General features: G+C 32.0%; 1 protein-coding gene across 5 annotated transcripts; it reads right to left on the reverse strand.

The window, feature by feature from the left end:
- Positions 1-1,775: 1,775 nt before the first annotated feature.
- On the reverse strand, positions 1,776-22,596 carry LOC132739705 (ankyrin-1-like). Of its 5 annotated transcripts, none has more exons than XM_060727475.1 (7): positions 22,467-22,596; positions 16,197-16,375; positions 12,867-13,041; positions 11,233-11,435; positions 10,866-11,077; positions 3,400-3,497; positions 1,776-2,625 (listed from the first exon to the last, which is right to left on the reverse strand). In XM_060727475.1, exons 2-7 carry the CDS (start codon positions 16,362-16,364, stop codon positions 2,180-2,182), a joined length of 1,302 nt encoding a protein of 433 aa, XP_060583458.1. In that variant the 5' UTR covers positions 16,365-16,375; positions 22,467-22,596; the 3' UTR covers positions 1,776-2,179. The 5 variants fall into 5 exon arrangements, with proteins under 5 accessions (XP_060583458.1, XP_060583457.1, XP_060583459.1 ...); XM_060727474.1 differs by lacking the exon at positions 22,467-22,596 and adding an exon at positions 15,093-15,253 and having other exon boundaries at positions 16,197-16,341; XM_060727476.1 differs by lacking the exon at positions 22,467-22,596 and adding an exon at positions 15,093-15,367 and having other exon boundaries at positions 16,197-16,337.
- Between the last annotated feature and the right edge of the window lie 179 nt (positions 22,597-22,775).

The following is a 22,775-nucleotide window of genomic DNA, read 5'->3' on the forward strand; positions in this document are numbered from 1 at the left end:
TTACCTAACAATTCAACAGGTGAGTAACTTAAAAGCAGCAAGCCTCCAGTATCATGCTTATTTTTGTGAAAATTTTGAAAATGTATTTAAAGGTAAAATATTGTGTAGCAACCGATAAGAGCAATTCACACATTTAAAACAGCACTCAAAACCCAAGTAAATTACCAAAATGAAGTTAGTTAATCTGTTCGAAAAAAAGCCTTTACTGTGTTAGTAACGCAGTAGAAATATGGTTATAAATATTGAAAAATCAATCATTTATTGCAAAGAACATGTAAATTATTACTTAAATCTTGAACGTTTTTACATCATTTCCTCATATCTTAATAAATTTTTCTCAGAGATGATATTATTGAAATATTTTGGCTCTTCTGGGGGCATGTAGCTTTGAAAAATCTAACGAAAGTACTTGGTCTTGATCGTGTGTCTAAACAAAGTTTCATTTCAAAATACATTTATAAATATATATTATTAAAAGAAATGAAAGCATAAAATTTTTTTTTTTACTTGTACAGGTATACAATCAAAGAACAATCACAATTGTTCATACTGTCAAATGAATAGAATGGTCAGATTATACATATCAACATTCAAATGAACATTTCTTTTGTGGTTTAAATCAAACAATACTTAATAAGATAATTTCATTGCTCTTTCATGAACAATCCGTGTTAAGTAAAAAGCTACTAACAAAACTTGCTGAAAAAATCAAAATGAGCAGCAAATTACAGATATAAACAAATAAAAGACATAGGAAATTAATATACAACACTTGGTAAATAAAATGACCAAAACTTCAAATGAACAAAAACAACAACAAAAAAAAACAGCTCTTGGAATACAAAAATGTATATTTGTCAGTTATTTTTATTTGTTTGGCATCAGTAAGCAAAAATTCACTGCATTTAGTACTGCAAAACTTACATTGTATTGTGAACTTGCCTGATGACTTGTTCGATAATTTTTATATAATTCTGTTTTTTTAGGTAGAAGGCCTCCAATTGAAAATGTTAGTAATTTTCTTTCAGTTTGAGTTATCTACCATTGAAACTGACCCAGAAGAGCACCCCCCCCTCTCATTTTCAAGTCCAGATACCTCAAAATGTAGGGTGCTGACTACCAAATTTTATTCCATCAATTTGTTTCAAACATTTTCTTTCAATCATGACAATATTCTATGCTAGTTGAAATTTTCCTTCTTTACCTTTGTAAAATTATTACTAAAATTTCTGATGTAGGGCCTTCTACGTTAATGCTATATCATTTTTAGAGATACATCAGTACATTAAAATGGTATCATCATACAATTTCTCAATCTGCTTAAATATTAGCTACATATTGACCTGTCTAAACCTTCAGTATATAGGCCCACCTGCATAGTTGTAAAGTCTTATGGGACTTAGTACAACTCGGACTTACATGTATTTTTTTCCCCTAGCCCTCAGTGGGGTTTAAAGGGTTGCTCCTTTCAGAAAATTCTTTAAAAAAAGCAGTTTTTGAAAAATTAATTTTACATAAATTTTCCCCCTCTTTTTAAAAAAATTTATTTTTTTCCAAAATTTTAAAACATGTGAAAAAAAACCAAATAAAGGGTTTTCTTATCTCCCTTTTTTCTTAAAATAAACTTGCACTTAAAAGTTTTAAAAATTTTATAAAAATTTAGTTTAATTTAAAATGCCCCGTAATTTGAATTTTTTATAAAAAATAATTAAAAAAAATTCCTTTTTAATTACATTTTTAGAATTAACAGTAAATTTTAAAAACAAAGTTAAATGCTGTGTCTGGGCTTTATCAATTATGAAGTCTTAACTAAAGGGGGGATAACTTTTTAGACAAAGGTTTTAATTAGACGCTTTTTGTCTCTATATTGTTTGACAATAATTTTTTTTATAAACACGCATCACAGAAAGCAAGCACAACTTAATGACACAGAATTTCCCTATATTGAACATATAGAGAAGAAGTAACAAAGACCCGAATCATCTCACAATAATACTAACAAGGCACAAATCCCACATATAATCTCATCTCCAAAAGGACACTGACTTTCATGACAATAAATCCACTGTTTTAACAACTCTCCTCTGTATTATGCTAAGCATATTACCTTTTTTATGCAACAACAGAATTTATACAGCTTGAAACAAAGCAGGCATTTTCAAGAAATCCCCCAATTATTTCAGTCCAGTACAGATCTCAGCTTAATATCCTCAATAAGAAGTTTTGGAAGGGGTAATTCATCTGCTTTATGGATAATGTTACTGTCCAACGTGTGCCGAATGCACAACACCGCCGAATCAAATAACGATCTTGGTTCTTGTACAAATTGTCGTAACTGTTCCAAGATGTCCGGCCTGTCTTTCAAACAGTTTGGAAGTTCCGCAGAATAATCACTTAAATATCTGATTTTAGAAACATTATAGCCGGCTTGTACAAGTAGTAGTGCCATCTCTGGACATCCCTCGTGGATGGCAAGCTCGAAAGAGTCATATTCCATATCGTAGTGGTTAAATTTAAATACCCGTGCCTTTCTGTATAGGTCACAAGACCAGTTCAGCATCACTTTCAAAGAGTCTATATCCTTCTTTTTAATCACATGAAGTAAGGGTGATATGCCTCCAAAAACTGAAATATACATGCATGCATTAAAGATTATAAAGTAAACACTGCAATATTAGTCATTAATTGCACATAACATGTAAATTATTACTCAAAACTTGAAAATCTTTTTTACTTTTCTTATAATCTTATTAAACTTTTCTAAAGTTTCATTTTCTTGAAATATAGTGGTTCATCTTGAGGCATGCAGCTTTAAAATAGAAACATAATAACACTGCATAATTGAAACATTCATATCCATCGTACAATTATGATTTTTACAAAAATGTATATCACTTATATAAATTGTACATGGCTCCAGTAAATTCATTTAACAATATTTCATTTAAATCAAATAGTTTGTCTGGTTTTTATTGCAATTTCTACACAAATTTAGTCATCTTTGTGGTCTGTCCACCTAACCTGTTTTGCAAGATAACCAACCAGTAGTCACCATGTGTATATAAAAGACTTGTGTATTTTATTCAACTAGAACAACTTCTTTATCAATTCAGCACTACCTAGAATAGTGTTATATTTCAAGTTTTTTTTTCTTCTTTAGCATGGGTATATATTACTATATAAGGCTGCTTTCCTAAAGAAAAATTCTTTAAAATTATGCAGTTTTCCAAAAAATTGAATTTGCATCATGTTTTTTCTTCCTCTTTTGCAAATATAACTTGTAAGTTTTCCCCAAAATTAAGGGCAGGGTTTTCCGCAAAATTAAGGGCAGGGCTGCTTCCCCAACCTGTGAAAAAGCCCTGTGTTTATATAACAATCTATATCTGATATATAACTCACAATCTCCCTCAACTCTAGCTCCATGTACCAACAAGTAGTTCACCAGAGATGTACACTTGAAATTAATGGCCAATATCAGAGGACTGGAATTCTCATATCTGTAAAATAAAGGAGTGTTTTATAACAAACGAAACATGTTTAATATACGTCCTAAATTCTAAAGTAGCTCAGCTGTAAGGCCACATTTGGAAGACATAGATAATGACAGTAACACATTTTTTATTTGTCAGATTACAAAATTTTTAAAATGTGTGTAAAGAAATACTTGTAACTAATCTCGCTGAATCCAAAGCAAAATATACAACAAGAGGGCCATGATGGCCCTGAGGTCGCTCACCTGTATATAGCCCCCCCCCCAACGTTGCAGGGCCAATTTAACCCAAGGGCTTTTATTTGCACAAACTTGGTAGACACCCATAAGAAGATGTTTTTTGCTAAACATCTAAGCTCTAGCTAATTGGGCTTTTTAAAGAAGATTTTTTTTTTAAAGTTTTTTACTATACACATATAGTTAAAAACAATGACACCCCTGGGGCCGGGCCAGTTTTTGACCCCAGGGCTTTTATTTGAACAAAACTTTGTAGACACTTACTAGAAGATTTTCATGCTTAATATCTAAACTCTAGCTATTCGGGTTTTTTCAAAGAAGATTTTAAGTCTTTTGCTATACACATATAAAGAAAATCAATGACCCCCGGGACGGGGCCAATTTTGACCCCAGGTCTTTTATTTGAACAAACTTTGTAGACACTCTCTAAAAGATGTTTCATTGCTTAATATCTTAACTCTAGCTATTTGGGTTTTTCAAAAAAGATTTTTTAAGTTTTTGCTATACACATATAAGGAAAATCAATGACCCCTGGGGCGGTGCCAATTTTGACCCCAGGGCTTTTATTTGAACAAACTTGGTAGACACCTATTAGAACATGTTTGATGCTAAATATCTTAGCCATAGCTCTTTGAGTTCTTTAAAAGAAGATTTTTTAAGTTTTTACTATATGCATATAGGGAAAATCAATGACCCCCGGGGCGGGGCCCAATTTTGACCCCAGGGCTTTTATTTGAACAAACTTGGTAGACACTTATTAGATCATGTTTCATGCTAAATATCTTAGCTCTAACTCTTTTGTTCTTTAAAAGAAGATTTTTTAAATTTTTACTATATGCATATAGGGAAAATCAATGACCCCCCTGGGGCGGGCCAATTTTGACCCTAGGGCTTTTATTTGAACAAACTTGGTAGACACCTATTTAGAACATGTTTGATGCTCAATATCTTAGCCATAGCTCTTTGAGTTCTTTAAAAGAAAATTTTTTAACTTTTTACTATATGCATATAGGGAAAATCAATGACCCCCCGGGGCGGGGCCAATTTTGACCCCAGGGCTTTTATTTGAACAAACTTGGTAGACACCCATTAGAACATGTTTCATGCTAAATATCTTAGCTCTTACTCTTTTGGTTCTTTAAAAGCGGATTTTTTAAGTTTTTACTATATGCATATAGGGAAAATCAATGACCCCCTGGGGCCGGGGCCAATTTTGACCCCAGGGCTTTTATTTGAACAAACTTGGTAGACACCTATTAGAACATGTTTGATGCTCAATATCTTAGCCATAGCTCTTTGAGTTCTTTAAAAGAAGATTTTTTAACTTTTTACTATATGCATATAGGGAAAATCAATGACCCCCCGGGGCGGGGCCAATTTTGACCCCAGGGCTTTTATTTGAACAAACTTGGTAGAAACCCATTTAGAACATGTTTCATGCTAAATATCTTAGCTCTAGCTCTTTGGGTTCTTTAAAAGAAGATTTTTTTTAAGTTTTTTTACTATATGCATATAGGGAAAATCAATGATCCCCCGGGGCGGGGCCAATTTTGACCCCAGGGCTTTTATTTGAACAAACTTGGTAGACACTCACTAGAAGATGTTTCATGCCAAAAATATAAGCTCTAGCTCTTATGGTTTTTTAAAAGAAGATATTTAAAGTTTTTTCTTTCGGTTGCCATGGCAACCAGAGTTCTGCATGGAATTAAATTCTTTGAACAATTTTTAAAGGTGACCACCAAAGGAACATTCCTGTGAAGTTTGGATGAAATTGGCTTAGTGGTTTATGAGGAGATGTCATTTAAAGTAAAAGTTTACGGACGGACGGACGACGGACGGACGGACGCCGGACGAAAAGCGATCACAAAAGCTCACCCTGTCACTTTGTGACAGGTGAGCTAAAAATGAAAATAATATTATGAACCTTAACATATTCTGTGTATACATACAAGATACATTGTAAATTTATGCTACTTGTAAGCAAATTGTGAGCAAATTGTCAAGAATTCATTTTATTTTTAATCTTATTATCCCACTAGTGATTCATAAGGGTAGAGTGTCACTGTGCCCATCGGGTGGAGGAAATTTGAGTGCAGGAGGAAGGGAAATATGTTAAAGGTTATAAATGGTATAAAATATTTGACTACAGGTCCAGCACGGTGTTGAATGAGATATTTGATAAAGCACTTCAGCACAAACTTTTATAACTTCAAAATTAATATTGACAAAATCAAGTCATTCTAAGCGAGCAATTCATTCATAAAAGGGGCACAGGAATGAGGTCTTTATCTATAGCAAGAGACTTGTCTTACAAGGGGGGTGGGGGGGGGTTCAAATTCAAGATGGGGGGGTTTTAAATGCAAGATTTGTTTTCGATTTAATCCATGTTTTAAAAAACAAACATTGGTTTTTTAATTTTAAAAATCTATGCCCCAGATTATTTGTTTTCTTATTTGTTCAAAATGTTCAAATTTTGATTTCCTTATGTAAATTCGCTGAGTTTTATCCATTATTTTAATAAGTTCTTGATAAAATTCAGTCACATTACTACAATTGAGACTTTTAATAGTGTCTGTATTACAATAAATATTAAAAAATGTCACCAAAAATCTTTCAGTAGGCGTTTCGGAATTAATTTCCAGTTTTGCTTCTTGATTCATCAGTTAAAGCCTTTTACCCATTTAAGTTTTAAAGAAGTTATATATGAGTCTAAGTCTAGCATATCTATTCCTCCTTGTAATTTATTGCCTATTAAACAGTTGCACGTTTTACTTTTTCTTGTTTATTGTCCCATAAAAATTTGAATATCATTGTTATTGATTTCTTTCACGATACTTTTCTGGCACAACTAAAGAATTGAAACAAATAAGTAAATTTTTGGTATCAATAACGATTTTATAATTTGAACTTTTCCATACATCGTTAACTTACGTTTTAACCAGTTTTTTATTAGACTCTGACATCCAGTTAGTTTTGACTGCCAATTGAGTTTAGAACACTCTCGTATTGTATGCCAAAATAGACTCCTAGTGCTTTAATTGGTTTATTCGGCCATGTTATATTTCCTACTTTATCAGTTTCGTGATTTACTTCTTCCTATCCACATTGCTTCAGTTTTTTTTTGCTATTGAGTTGTAACCCGAGTATTTGCCAAAGCGCTCTACCAGATTTATTGCATTCAGAATGTCTTGTTCAGATTTCAGGAAAAAGAGTAGTGTCATCAGCAAGCTGTGCTATTTTAAATTTGTTTATCATTATTTCGATTTTTATCCCTTCTATACTGTTTGAGTTTCTTATTTCAATGGCCATAATTTCAGCAGCTAATATTAAATAAAAGAGCAGATTAATGGACATCCCTGTTTAATACCTCGATTTAAGTTAAATATCTCTGATTTATGTCCATTGTTAAAAAATACATGATTTAATATCATTATAAAATGTTTCGACCAGTTTATAAAAGTTCGATTTAAAACCAAATTGTTTAAGTACATTAATTAAAAAATTCCCTTCTAGAGTATCAAAGGCCTTACGAAAATCTAGAAACATTATCGAACCATCTATTTGAAGTTTTTTCTGAATAATCTATTATGTTTTGTATTAAACGTATGTTAAATCCGATAAATCTTTTTTTAATATAACCTTGTTGGTCTAAGCTTACTATTTTATGAATTACAGTTTGCAATCTATTGCAAGAGCACGAGTTGCAATTTTTACATCAACACATAATAAAGAGATTGGTCGATAGTTTTCTAATAATAATGGGTCCCCTTTTTATAAACTAAAGCATAGACAACTAATTTTTTGTGAATGAGATAATAGTTTTTTATCAAAACATTCATTTAGACACTCTGTGAGATGTGAACCTACACAATAGAAAAAATTCTTGATAGAATTCTGCAGGAATGCCATCAATTCCTGGTGATTTATTTGGCTTAAGTCCATTAACAGCAGTTTTTATTTCATTCAAATTTAAATAGCCTTCGCACTTACTCGCTTCATCATCGGATTAATTTGTTTTCATACTGAATAGTGTTAAGGTATGTTTTTATATGATCTGTTTGGAATTTTACTAGAAGTGTAAAAGTGTTCTGTAATAATTTACTGTTTCTTTTAAAATTTCGTTTTCATCTGAAAGTACATTCCATTTTTTTTAAGATGAGTTAATCGTTTTCCGCGTTTGTCTCGACTGTTTTCCAGATTCAAAAAAAATTTCGTGTTTTTTCTCCATTTTCAATAAAATTTTATTCGAGATCTTATTTGTGCGCCTTTCGCCTTTGTTTCATATAGTTCTTGGATTTCTTTTTCTAATTTTTTCAATTTGCTCGGATTCTAATATACTATTGTTTTGTAATATTTTAAGTTTAGTTTCAAAGTTCTATAATATATTCTTTTCTTTCTTTTGCTCGCCGTTTTGAATATGTAATCGAAGCATTTTTAATTTCTAATTTACATCATGAATTCCCAAAAGTCTGTTTTTGATACTGTGTTTCTGTAAGCAAGCTCCGCATTGTTTTATTGTATCTTCTATCAATAATTTATAATCACTCTCTTTAAGGTAGGAAATGTTCATCTTCCAGTAACCATTTCCGCGTTTTGATGGTTGTTGTAATTTTAAAATATTGCTTGATGATCTGTGTATTTAATACAAGCAGGTCTTATATTGGATTTTACTACTAACGGAACTGCATTTTCTTCAACTAACCAGAAGTCTATTCTACTTTTTTCTGTACCATTTTTCCTTCGCCAGGTAAACTGTGTTTTGTTATCATTAAAAAGTTTCCAAACATCTATCAGATTATTAGATTTAATAAAAATTTGCAAAACCTTTCCCGGGATTAATTTTTATATTGTTGTTTACATTAAATCTATCGGATGATTGTAATATGTTGTTCATGTCTCCGCGGACAATTATATATCCCTGAGCATTTTCATTTAATATTTTCGACAAATCGTGGAAAAAAATGTTTCTTTTTGATAATTCATTATGGGCATAAATGTTAAGAATAGTGTAAACATTGTTGTCTAGGGTTATATTTAGAAGTAAATAGCGCCCATACGTATCTTTAAGAGTGTCAATAATATCAAATGTATAGATTATTAATAAAGATAGAGCATCCTCTACTGTTACTTGAGCCAAATGAGTGAATATTTGCCATTCATTAAATTCTTTTTAATTAAGTTTTCAATGTCTACCGTTATATGCGTTTCTGATAATAGAAGAATCTGGCATTTTTGTGACAGAATATATTGTTTTAATCTTGCCCGTTTTTCAAACTGTCTAATTCCTTGACAATTAAGTGATAAGAATTGAATATAATTACTCATATGGAATTAGTTCTTACAGAAGAATATTATTGCTTGAAAAAAAATTGCAAGTGCATTTAATAACTGTAAAAAAGAACGTATCTGGAATGTAAAAATATCCTTTAACTACGAAAAACGAAAAGTAAAGAAGTATAAGAATTACATTTGACTAACGCAGATATTCTCGATACACCTTGATAAGCGCAACTTTGTACAAAGTAGGTTTTAAAGTGTAGAGATATTATGCCCTCAACAAAATTCTTTAATACAGCTCTATAATAATAGCATATCATTCGGACCAAAATCTGGTATACTAATCGAGATCCTAATGTATTAATGATACAAGTATAAATGTATTTCGTTTGATCTTTACATGGAAATGAATTTAGATTGTAATGATATTTAACGATAACAAAAATAAGACTATTCAAACAGAAAGTTATGGAAAAAAAAAACATGTGATCGACACGTTTAATTTCAACATAAACTTACTAAAAATACCATTGAATTGCAGAGAGAGTAAAATGTAATCTTTTCAACTCCGACTTTTTTTTTGTATAAATTTAAAAACAAATTTTTGACTGACATAATCAGTATTAACTTTAACTTGTAAAATAACACCTAATTAACATATATAATATCAACAAATATATATAAATCATATCTGACTAAAATATTTAATATCGACAACAGTTCATGAAAACAGCGCCTGACTGACGTTTTATAAAAATAGACCCTGACTGGCCTATGCAATTTCGACACCATTTTATGAAAAGAACACCTGACTAACATGTGTATCAGTTTATGAAAATTGCTTCTGATTAACATATATGATCTTAGCTCAATTATATGAAAATAACCTCTGATTAACATATGTAATACCGACGCCAGTTTATGAAAATAACCCCAGATTAAAAAATATGATCTCAACACCAGTTTATGAAAATAACCTCTGATTACCATATGTGATCTCAACGACAGTTTATGGAGATAACACTTGACTGTCCTATTTAATCTCAATGCCAGTATATGGAAATAACTCAACGTCAGTTTATGGAAATTACCCCGTCTAACGTATGAAATATCAACAATAGTTTATTACATTTACAACTACAGTTATACAGATTACATCTGTTATACATGTGTATCCTAAATAAACGTGTGTACAATATAAGATTGACTAATGTATACAGTACAAATTTATAAATCATGCATTTTACTGATATATGTAATCTCAATACTATTTTATAAACAATACTCTCGTAAAAATATCTATGAAGATATAACAATGTTATGTCGTAAACAAGATTGAGAATTTTATAACTAAATAAATGTAAACGAAAATTCTCTATGATCATAACAAAATTAAGAAATTTAAGAGTATATTTTTAATTGACATTAAAGAATGGTAATCAAAAAGCGAGAATCGCATATATTTGTTCAGTATTTCAAACATAGCTGCTAGGTCACCATAGTACATTAGTTCTTTTTCCATGACCAGGCTATGTTTACATTGTAAAGAAATCGTTTTTATGCGCATGAGTGTTATCATGAATTTCACGATTGATTGTGAGAAAATAAAAATACTGATGACTGTTAAAAACCATAAGTTTTCTTCAAGAATATGATATAATTGTATTTTTTTTAACATATTCATAATTTCTAATTCTAAAAATATTTGCAGTAAACCTTTTCATTAACTTAATTTTCACTAATATATAGTCTTTACGTATTTTCAAACTCATAGTTCTTAATACTCTAAGATTTGTTTTTCTTCTACCATACTAAACAGTCGAAACATGTGTCTGATATGCAAGAATATCCCATAACTTACCTAGTTCCATCAAGACTTGATCCAGCAATAACTAACATATGCATTATTGTCATCACATCTGGGTCAATCTCACGTTTCCCCGGGTGGGTTCGGATATGTTCCCAGATAATATTACTTAAAGGTGTTCGCCCACTGTTGTCAACAGTGTTTGGATCCGCCCCACAGTTCAGCAGAAACTGAACTGTAGGAACATTTGCTGATATTGCTGCTCTCTGAAATTATCAAAATAAATTTATTTCCTTCTTTAGTAAGCATTCATGTTTTGTTAATTTTTTCTAATTTCTAATTATGATTACCCCAACTTAAAAGGCATGGTAGGCAGTCCAAAAAAGATAAAAAGGGTAAAAATATATCACAGTTAGCCTACCTGAAGGGATGTTTTCTTGGACTTGAAATCTTTTTCATCAATCTGAGCGCCAGCATCCACGAGCAGTTCAACAATCTCGTCCATGTGTTGAGACTCTTTCATAGAGCATATCTTCATGATTGGTGTGATACCAAATATGTTAAAAATGCTCACGTCTGGTTTATACTTTAACAATAACTTTACACCTTCAACACTGTCATTTCCTGCAATTTATCATACAAGGCACTATAAATGTACAGAAAGTAACAATTTATTTATGTGACATATACCAGGATTTATATGTATATACAATTGATATATTAATTATGAATATTTAACAATGGTAAGTAAATGTACCAGGCCAAGTTGACCACAAGTCACTAGGGCTGGGTATTGATCAGAAATTTCCGATACGATACGTATTGCGATACAGACCAACGATACACAATACGTATTGACGATACAGTACAATGATGCTTCATTGTTAGGATGTACTTATTAAAAGTACTATTTACATTTCATAGATGCCCTGGTGAAATATTATTGAATATTTCTTATATCTGTTTTAGATTTTGACTTTGTTAATGATGATATATAATACAGAGCAGGTGCATAGGTACCTTAATTAGTACATTTGAGATAATATTTTGAAAATGACATGATGGCCCCTTTTTTTAGATAAAACAATTATTTTGAAAAAAAAATAAAAAGCTTTGTAGAGAAATAATTCAATGCAAAAATATAATTATGTAAATACTAGGAAAAGTTAACGCAGAAAATAATTAAAACATCACTATTTATTATGACAGGAGTCACTACAGAATGGAAGCTTAAAAACAATTTCAAATTCAAACGGCTGTGGTTGCGAAAACAATTTCAAAGCTGTGGTTGCGAAAACAATTTCAAATTCAATCAAGTGTGTTTGGGACACACATTTCAGACATAAAATTATACACTGGGGCTGTTGTTCAATATCATGACATGATATATCGTGAATATTTAACACTTAATTCAATATGGACTATAAAGAATATTGATACATCTAAATTTTAAAGATCATTCATCTAAGTCTTGTGCAAATATCTCTCTCTTTTATCTGAAAAGAAGGGTCTCATCCCTCATTGTTTCTTGGCTAGCTTTAAATTGAGACCTAATTTTCAGAGGTCACTGAGTCTTCATGACAAGACTATATACTCTCTTTTAGTCATGGTATATAACATTGCATTTGTGACAACTAAAACAAACATTTGTAGCACCATGATGATAGGTTACAACACATATTGAAATGGTTTCTATTTGCTTAAGTTATCTTATTTGATATATTATCAATATTTGGCCCTATATATATATATCAATACAACGTTTTCCATCAATGGCTGTTATATATCACTTACTCCGTGATCTGAACTTGATATTCTAAAAATCTGTGAAAAAATTCTAAAAAAATTTTATGACAAATCATTTGGGTACTGACTCGACCAATTTGACATTTACATATTACATCAACATAACATTTTTTTGATATCATATTTTTAATACAACATAATCATTTTGTACACAAGAAAAAATATATTTGTCTGGTCATATGGTCTAGTGAAATAGAAGTGCACACAGTATGCACAAAAATATTGACAATAATTAACAAAACATTTTACCTATGGCATAATGGAGTGGGGTATTTCCACTTGAGTCTTGTTGGTCTATCACACTCTTGTTACTGTTAATAAGCAGTTCAGCTATATCAAAGTACTCAATGAGCATACATAACATCAGCGGGGTCTGTCCCCATGATCCCATGATATCTGCCTGGGCACCATAATCTAACAGAACCTGTAATATAATACAGTACATTCATTAACATAGTACAACAGTTACACATTCAATGCTTTTTAATTAATTGCACATTTTAGGCTCCACATGCTGGAATTGTAGGTGAACAATAATATTTGCAAACATTAAAGAACCTGCACAGAAAGTGGTAGCTCATATATTGTAAATACTGGTCATAATTTAAAGCCACAAATTAACCTGGTTAACAATCAGAATTGTCAACACCAAAAAAAGAAAATATTAATAACATGATTTTGTTATCACTCATGCACATACATTTAAAGTAATCTATCTGGATAAGTTTAATATATTTTATGAATTTTTTATTTTTTTGAAGGGGGGGAGGTACGGGTTATTGTCAAACCATCACAGTATAGATAATATGATTACTTTCCAGCTTTACTGGTAATAAAGATCACAGGTGCCCTTCTGTATTTTATTTCAGGCACAAATGGGCACCTGAGTAGAATCATTGTCATTCAAATCTACATGTATTGTCATTTTTGATCCCAGATGACCATTATTCCAATTTGACCATGAAATCATCTAAACAACATTTCTTAATATTCTCCAGCATATTTAGACTGAAGAGTGTTAACAAAGATTTTATATTTTTGACTCCACCGCCTTAAATTTAATCCAAGATGACTCATGTTCAAACTAGTTTGAGCAATCAATTGGACAAACATCCTGACAAAGTTTGATGACAAATGGGGCAAAAATATGATCATTAGAGTGTTAACACGAACGATGGACATTAAATGATCTTAGAAGCTCACCCTAAGCCAGCTCAGGTAAGCTCATAATCACTATTTGTAGTGAAACACATCATTTCGTCATGGATAAGTCAATCCATGAACTTAAGATCCAATAAAAGTAAATTATTTTGCATTCTGCGAAAGTATTTTTTATACATAATTTGCATTTCACTTTCTTTTTCAAAAGCAGACAAGCCACGTACATAAAAATCCCACAAAAATGTCCTTTTTGACAAATCCACAGAATTTGATGCTCATGAAATAAAATGAATTCCAGGAACATACGAAAACACGTACCACACCATGCAGGTTCCCTGTAAGTGTTAATGATGAAAATGACTTCAATGTATGTCAGTCTGTTTATACAGTACATGCATTAGTTTCAACCAATTTGACAGTCTTCGATTTCCATATCCTCTATTCCATGCATACAAAACCTGCTAAAATATTTTAAATCATTAGAAACACTGAAAGAATAAAATCTTAATCAATCATATCATAAGCATCCTCTAATCCCTTAAAATTTTTAGCCTTAATTTTTTAATCCAGAAGACTGAACAGATATAATTTAATTAAATGGCACATCAATTGGATGTTACAGAAAGATAATTATGGTGCTTATTTGTTCTTTTTACAGACACATTCATTTTTATAACAATGTCATTGACATTCATTGACAAGTGTCATCTCCTACATTTCTGTCTCATACAGAATATATGATTTTAGAAGCTTTTTTAAAAAAAGTGAGAGTTTCGCTTTCCCTTGATGATTTTTCCCCTCCGTATTTTATGGCAAAATGAAAACAATTAATGATCACAGAAAGATATCTTATATTTTATACCCTTCTACATCAGGCATGAATTGTTTTTGAAACTATTCCTTACTTTTGTACTGTTTTAAAACATGAAGCTTAAAACATCTGTTAGTATGCAATAAGAATGCTGTTACAACTAATCTAACACAATTAGTTTTACAAAAGACAGTGATTTTTCAACTTACATAAAGAGAGACTGACATAGTACATTATTAAAGGCTTCTTCACAATCAAAATTTTCCTTAGAATCTTACAATTTTCTCAAAAATCTGAACTTAAACCAGCTTTTTTACTTCCCAAACAAGCAAAATTAGTGAAATTTTTCCCAAAATCAAAAGGCTACGGCCACTTTCCAATTAAGTGAGAAAAAACACTGGAAGAATATAAATATTTCATACACACATAAAAAAGCACAGATCTGTGTTTGAACATAGTAAAATACTAGAAATTTAAGACATATCATATAAAACTAAATGTACCTTGACACATCTAATTCTGCCTTTCTCACAGCAAACATGTAAGAAAGATTTTGCAGATATTCTGGCCGAGTCCTCGATCCACATGTTCGGGTCACCACCTTGCCGTAGAAAGCATTCCAGTCGAGCAGGCCGGTCCTCACAGATTGCATGATAAACAAGTTCTTCCATATTGGTTATTATACAAAATATACTGTGTGTACAGAACTACTGTTCTTTCAATTATTGTCTTTATGTTTATAACAACTTTAAGATAAATGCTTTTTTATGTGTGTTCACTGTAAAACAAATATATGTTATTCTATTAAATGCATTCTTCTGTAAACAAACAGCAATACAAAGTTAGTAAGAAGTCTCCAATAAAAAATCATACCAATGAAATCTTTCATAATGAGATAATGAATATAAATTATAATTATTAAACTTTCAATCAACAAAAAAAGTAATACATGTAATACATATTACAAAAATCAAACTTTACTAAAATTTCTCTGTTAAAAAATACCTTTTTGGAATCAATAGAATACCATTCGAATCAATAGAATACCATTCAAATCATCCTAACAAACTTTTAAGGGAACTTATTGGAATAATTCAAACTTTTTTTCAATTTTCAAAATGACCTGTGGCTTTCTGAAGGGGAAAATAAAGCGCGATAAATCAGAAAAGGGGGAAGTTTAATTATGGAATTTACCCACACTTTCTATAAAATTTTCAATTTCAATTCAATTCTACATGCATGGTACATAGCAGAGGCTATATATAGGGACAGCTTTTTGTGTTCTTAAGCTGCTGTTAAGTCTTGGTTCTGGTGAAGAATGTGCATACGGCATTTTGGGGGGAAAATATTAGCACTTTTAGGGGAAAATATACCTATTTTGGGCTATGGGAAACAGCCTTTATTCGGCTGTAAAATACAGGAAAAAAAATCACTGTAATGCCACTAGCATAGAGTCAGGCAATCTGTACAGTCTGACCAAGCTCTATACTGTTAGTAGACTACTAACTTCAAAATTTCACCTTGATATATGTGTAGATTGTTCCAAAAATAAAAACCCTTAACTGGACACGTCCATTTATGAATAATAACATGTAAAAGGTAAATACCTTTGCACATTTGTATCTTCCCTTCTCACAGCAAGTGTGTAAGAGATATTTTCCACTGCAGGCTGAGACATCTTCTAACCAAACATCAGGATTTCCACCATTACGTAAAAGCATTTTCAGTAAGATAGCATCATCTTTAATCACTGCATGGTATAATTTTGTATCCATTTCTCTGTAAACTGAAGAAATTTGATAATGCATGTATATCAAGCTCCTAAACAATGTAAATTTGTATGTCTTTATAAAATTTAAGTAATGCAATGTTACATGCCAGATATAGAGGCATAGTAGTAATCTACAAAAAGATAACACGTGTTTTCCCATACCTTAGTATACATTAAGCAAGTGAATCCCGGGGCAGGCCAATTTTGACCTTCGGGTTATGATTAATAAAATTATAACTTTTGTAGAATCTACATGCCAAATTATGAAATATCTAAGCTCTTGGCTTTGTAGTTTCACACAATAAGGCCTTTCAAATGTGTTTTCCTATAAAACTTTTATAAAAATAAAAATGTGAAATGTGAATACTGGAAATGGAATAAAAAACATTGTAATTTTGATGGTAGGTGTGCTGATTTTTTCAGGCGAACATTTTTATCTTGTGTATTATTACAGACATTGAAATATAACAAAAATTTAAAATGCTTTATATCAAATTTTTATGATATAATTATATGATCTGTACATGTGGTGAGATTGACAAATAAACATTTTATTTGGATTTTAAAGGCGTTTTGATCTCCACACGGTCACCCCAAGTGTCAGTGGATTTTTATTGTTTGTATCAGTTCTGAGAAGATAATTCATAGTTGTAATACATACAATTTTAACTCTTTCTTTGTATTTTTTGCATTTAATTTAGTTAGAAACTGATAGCTTTTTCATGTAGAGTAGGTCACTAGATGTATCGTATAAGTACCTAATCTCACACCCAACCTATTCTCAAACCTTTCATTCATGTGCTGTTATTTTTTTACTAGAAGTGACTATGATGTCCTGAACTTGTGTGCATTAAAGCTTTGTTTCTGACAGACATGTCTGCTGATGTCAAATGAAAACAGTGCATAAGAGCAAATATTTACATAACATATTTTATTACTTAGCATAATTTCATACAAATCGCTATTACCTTTGTAAGTCCCATATAACACCATTAACTATTTGTGAAAATGAATATTATAGACAAAAATATCTTAAAGCAGGTAACTACATTGTGTAGGGTACTTCATTGTCATGTGATAGTCATATAACAATCACTTCGTTGACTAAACTAAACAGTAGAATTTTAGAGATACTTGAAGGGGTTTGAGATTAGGTTCTTTATTTTAAGAGGCCATGTAAGTTTTAAAACAGAGGGTTGTGCTTTTTCAAGATGGAAATAGAGCTTTTTTAATAGTTGAATTTCAGTCAAATTTTACAGAAATGTTACATAAAGATTAAAGTGTACATATGTAAAGAATTTTTATAAAGATATATTTTTATTCACATTATAAGACCACTTGAATGCTTAGAGGTTTGAGAACTGGTTAGTCCACGATAGATCTAGGGATTTTTATTTTTTTTGGCTTATTTTATAGCCGATATTCGGTTATATTCCCCAATTGAAAATAGTATATTATTTTCCTAATTCATAGGGAGAAATTCCCAATTGCAAGTTACAAAATAAAAATATTAAAAAACGAATTCTAAAATCTTTGAAAATAAGGGCTCGATTAATGAGGATTATCCCCAAAAATTCCACAGACGCTTGGGGGTCAGATCCTGCCCTGCCCCCCCCACTTGATACGCCCCTGTAAACACTCTACCAAAACTATTTTAATATTTAAACACGAATTGTACATCTGTTACAACGATAAAAATGGTTTTCAAACAATTTTAACGTATATGAAAAAAATACCGTATACCATCAAGTCTCAATAAAGTAAAGATTGCAGACTCCAAAATGTAAACACGATCACCCTTGTATAATAAAACCTTTATAAATCATTATTAAATGAACCTTACCGTGACTTTTCCGGTGTAAATCAATAGAAAATAGAATTATCTCCTAGATGCAATCAGAATAAACATTTATACATCTCATTGTAATATGAAAATCAACATTTAATTAAAACCGAAAGTAAATTTTGCGTTCTGTCCAACCAATACGAGACCTGAGCCCGGCTCTGCGTGGAGCGCTTGTCAAGCCGGTATCCAAACGGTGTACATACTTTCGACTAGATATCTACTCGAGCATTATATCCTCATGTCCAAATTCAAATATTTAAATTGTGCATTATATAGAATTAAAATAAAACTTGGGAAACAACACACTGTGCATCTTGGTAATAGTTTTATTACAAATAAATGTCTTTTAAACGAGCGTTTGCAGACAGCTAATACGCGGGACATGAGGATATAATGCTCGAGTAGATATCTAGTCGAAAGCATGTACACCGTTTGGATACCGGCTTGACAAGCGCTCCACGCAGAGCCGGGCTCAGGTCTCGTATTGGTTGGACAGAACGCAAAATTTACTTTCGGTTTTAATTAAATGTTGATTTTCATATTACAATGAGATGTATAAATGTTTATTCTGATTGCATCTAGGAGATAATTCTATTTTCTATTGATTTACACCGGAAAAGTCACGGTAAGGTTCATTTAATAATGATTTATAAAGGTTTTATTATACAAGGGTGATCGTGTTTACATTTTGGAGTCTGCAATCTTTACTTTATTGAGACTTGATGGTATACGGTATTTTTTTCATATACGTTAAAATTGTTTGAAAACATTTTTATCGTTGTAACAGATGTACAATTCGTGTTTAAATATTAAAAATAGTTTTGATAGAGTGTTTACAGGGGCGTATCACGTGGGGGGGGGGGGGGGGCAGGATCTGACCTCCAAGCGTCTGTGAAAAATTCTAGAGTGGGTGGACCAATGCTGCGGCGTAAAATTACAATATTTTAGATTAAAAAATATAATTGGCGTCAACTTACCTTAATGTTATATGTTCATTTTCAAGACCGATGATATTGTTTCCAATAACCATTGTTTACATTTCGCTGATCACATAATGACGTATTTGGCGGGAGCTAAATATAGCCCGGATAAACAGGTGCGGTTTAAGTGAAATTGTACCAAAGCTCGGCGTACTGTACAAAGTGGTCCAGGTTTGATTTTCGAAATATATATTTTCCAACGTGATGAAGATAACAAATTTAATAAATTGTAACAAGCAATTAAGTCAATAAATTTATTTTTACTTTAGTTTTTGCGCATTTTACAACCCCTGTATGCATGTCTCATAAACTTTCAAATATTGTTTTCTTTTCAACCTTTTTTCGAAACATAACACGGACATTACACATATAACTAAGTTTGAACATATAATATCAATGTAACCAACAGTTCATTAAGATATAAAATGTATTTTTCCTTTCCAAATAAAACAATCAGTATCAAAGTCTTATCAGAATCATGTCAGACTGTGTAAATCTTTTATCATATCTATTCCTCTATTTTTCGACAGGTATTACATAGCCACAAAGTTTCACAACAAGACTAATATCTACGTCTGTCTGTTCAGAGGGGAAGGAAGGCATTCATAGTGATACCAGGTATCACACCTATCACATCCAACCCAGTACAACTGTCTGCTGGTTCATACAAATTTTCACAGACACCATCGTCGGACATAGGATCAGCCACCACTGCTTGTACCAGAGACACACTCGGGCAAGGGAGATAAAGGGGTGGATTTTAACTGGCTTTCAGCAGATTTAACTTTCTTTAAAATGACCTTCAGACTTTTTTGTATGTTTTAGATTCAACAACCTTGCCTTATCATATGTGGTTCTGCGTTTTTTGGAAGGCTCTAGTGCTGGTGGTTCTAGAAAAACTTTAGCAAGACTTTCGGGGCACCATCCGATTTTAAACAAGCATATTTGGAACATGGCCTGAAAACTGGTGCATCTTTTGACACATCAGTAGTGCTAGATGTGGACTGAAACATTTTTTATTTTCTTTACGGACCTGCCAAAGCCCTTAACAGAAGACTTGTTATATGGGGGTATTATTTCCTGTGGCAGAAAAAGAAGCAGCAACAGTTGCAGGGCGTAATCCTGTTCATAGCCTGGTTGGTGCAAAACCTTTGGAAACAAATGCCGAGGCAGAGATCTAGTGACAGCATAACCCTAAAGGCCTGACAAAATTTTCACTTACCTTTGCTTTCAAACATGAAAATACCCCACATCTAAAAGGTTGCAGTAAGTGGGATGAATGGGAAGGGAAATACAGGAGATCAATACCATTCTCCATAGCTAGGTTTTACTACCCTACCTGACACATGGGATAAGTGGTTGTCCATGATTAGCAAACAAGGTCGTCTTTTCCACAGAACTGGAGAAATATTTGCTCAAACCACAGGCAAAAGAGATCTGTGTTAATGAAACCAGAATCTGTGGTCTCAAACAACCAGTTATCAGGTAACCCATCAGAGAAGGAGGCCCTGGGCAGATTTTTAGAAAAAATGATTAATGGTGGCAGTGTCTGGCCAGAAGCTGATACTGCAAAATTTACAGTGACATTTGACCAGACAAGGACAGCTGTACTTTAAAAGCTTGTCTTACACCTTTCTTGGCTACAACAGACTTATCAGAACTTGAAAAAACTACCACTAAACCCGTTTCATCACAATTGAAAATACGCGTGGGATCATCATAGAGAGACAAACGTTTCAGGGTATTATCTAACAATTCAAGTACTGGTTTACTGTTTCATTGGATAGAAGCCTCTAGGCTCTATTCAAGGGCTGTGAGCAAATTTCTAATCGAAAGTTCTGGGTGTCGCTTTTGAAAAGAATTTCCTCAATCCATTTTGTTTGAAGGTCCTTTTCTGGCGGTGTTATAACAGTATTTTCGAAACCTGAGGCCATAAATTTACTTCTCTTGTGAGGTTTTTTCGAAAACCATTTTCTTTGACAGAGGAAAATCCTCTTTTCAGACATGTTTAAACATATATTAGGAAACAAAGTTTTGCTTCCTCCTCTGATGGGTTATTATTGGTTACGTCCCCAAAAGAAGTATCTAACCCTCTGGTAAACGCCCTCTGGGGTATGGTTTCCTTCAGTGTGGATTGAGGGGGAATTCCATTACAAGTGGGATGCCTTGTACACAGATATCCCCCTTTACTTGTGCGGCCACAGCTTTTGCCATCTGACCACTATCATGTATTTTTCTGGGTTGTCGTGGCATTTCTGAATCAAACAAATGAACAAGTTGCAATAGGATTTAAATCATGATTTATAATTCTGAATTTGGACACCACGATAATAAAGCAGGATAAAAAGGTGCCCGGTTTAGAATATTTTTAGTTTTTTTTATGTGAATTTTTGTAAAATAGTTTTATTCGCTTGGGTTTATCTTTTTAAGAAATAAATTTGTTTTAAAACAAAATAAAAGTCACAAATTCACATTTCTAATGGACCTATCTAACTGCTGAAGTACAAAAGGAACAGGGTATACTATGTTAATAATGCACTGGTAGATGGAGGGGGTCCCGTATAAAATTCCCATGCTGTTTGTTTAAAAATTTCAACTGTTTTGAAATTTTTAAAGAAAACAATGAAAATTACATTAAAAATTTGATTTTCTCTTCCTTAAATTAATTAAAAAAAACCTTAAAAAATTTTTTACCTTGTTTAAATGGCAGATATTGTAATGTAAAACAAGGGACCAACTCCGAGATCGGGTACGGAATTTATTTCAAGCCGTCTCTGCTATAAAAACCGCGGGTCAACGTGACTTCGGCGGAAGTGAAACCCGCCCAGGATAAAAATCGCGAAATTAATGGTAAAAAAAGAACCGGTTGACCCTAAATTGGGTATTCTGTTAAATATTTTTAGATATTCGCACAGAAGTACTATTTTACGCCGAGCATTGGTATACGCCGAGCATTGGTCCACCCACTCTACAAAGATGCATTTTGAGACCACCCCCACATGGACATGTTAAGTTGTTACTGACAAAAACATGGATTATTTTCAATTTTATTCAATTACTTCATATGTTTTATACGCAAATGTTTGTTAGAAATGATAAGATAATGATTCATGCACCAAAAAATGTCAAAATTCATGTAGAGGTCTACAACTGTAGCCATTTCATCTAGATCCAACAAATAATTTATTTGTAACGTTAAAACATTGATAAAAACAATAGTAGATGAAGCAATAAATTCGATGTTTTTATCTAAAGTTACTTGTAATGTATGGATACTCACTTTCTTATCAAACTTGTTATCTAAATTGCGCATATTTTGGTCCAGAAGCTGGACGATGGAGCGCCGTCTGTAGGACTGTCAATGGCTTCGCTATATTCCAGTACACGTTTTCACCGCACGTTATGCCGTGTTTACAGTGCAGGTAACTTATATACGTGTATATATTTGTATGATGTTGTGCTTTTGTATTGTGTAATGCTTTTTTGTAAATATTACTATTATACTAAACAAAATAATAGTAATAGGTTTAAATTTTCAATATCTTGTCTTTAATTGCATGAAAATGTGTGATAAACCACGATAATTGGC

Source organism: Ruditapes philippinarum, unplaced genomic scaffold, assembly GCF_026571515.1.
Source record: "Ruditapes philippinarum isolate M1 unplaced genomic scaffold, ASM2657151v2 ctg4618_1_1_1_1, whole genome shotgun sequence".
NCBI classification, from domain to species: Eukaryota; Metazoa; Mollusca; class Bivalvia; order Venerida; family Veneridae; genus Ruditapes; species Ruditapes philippinarum.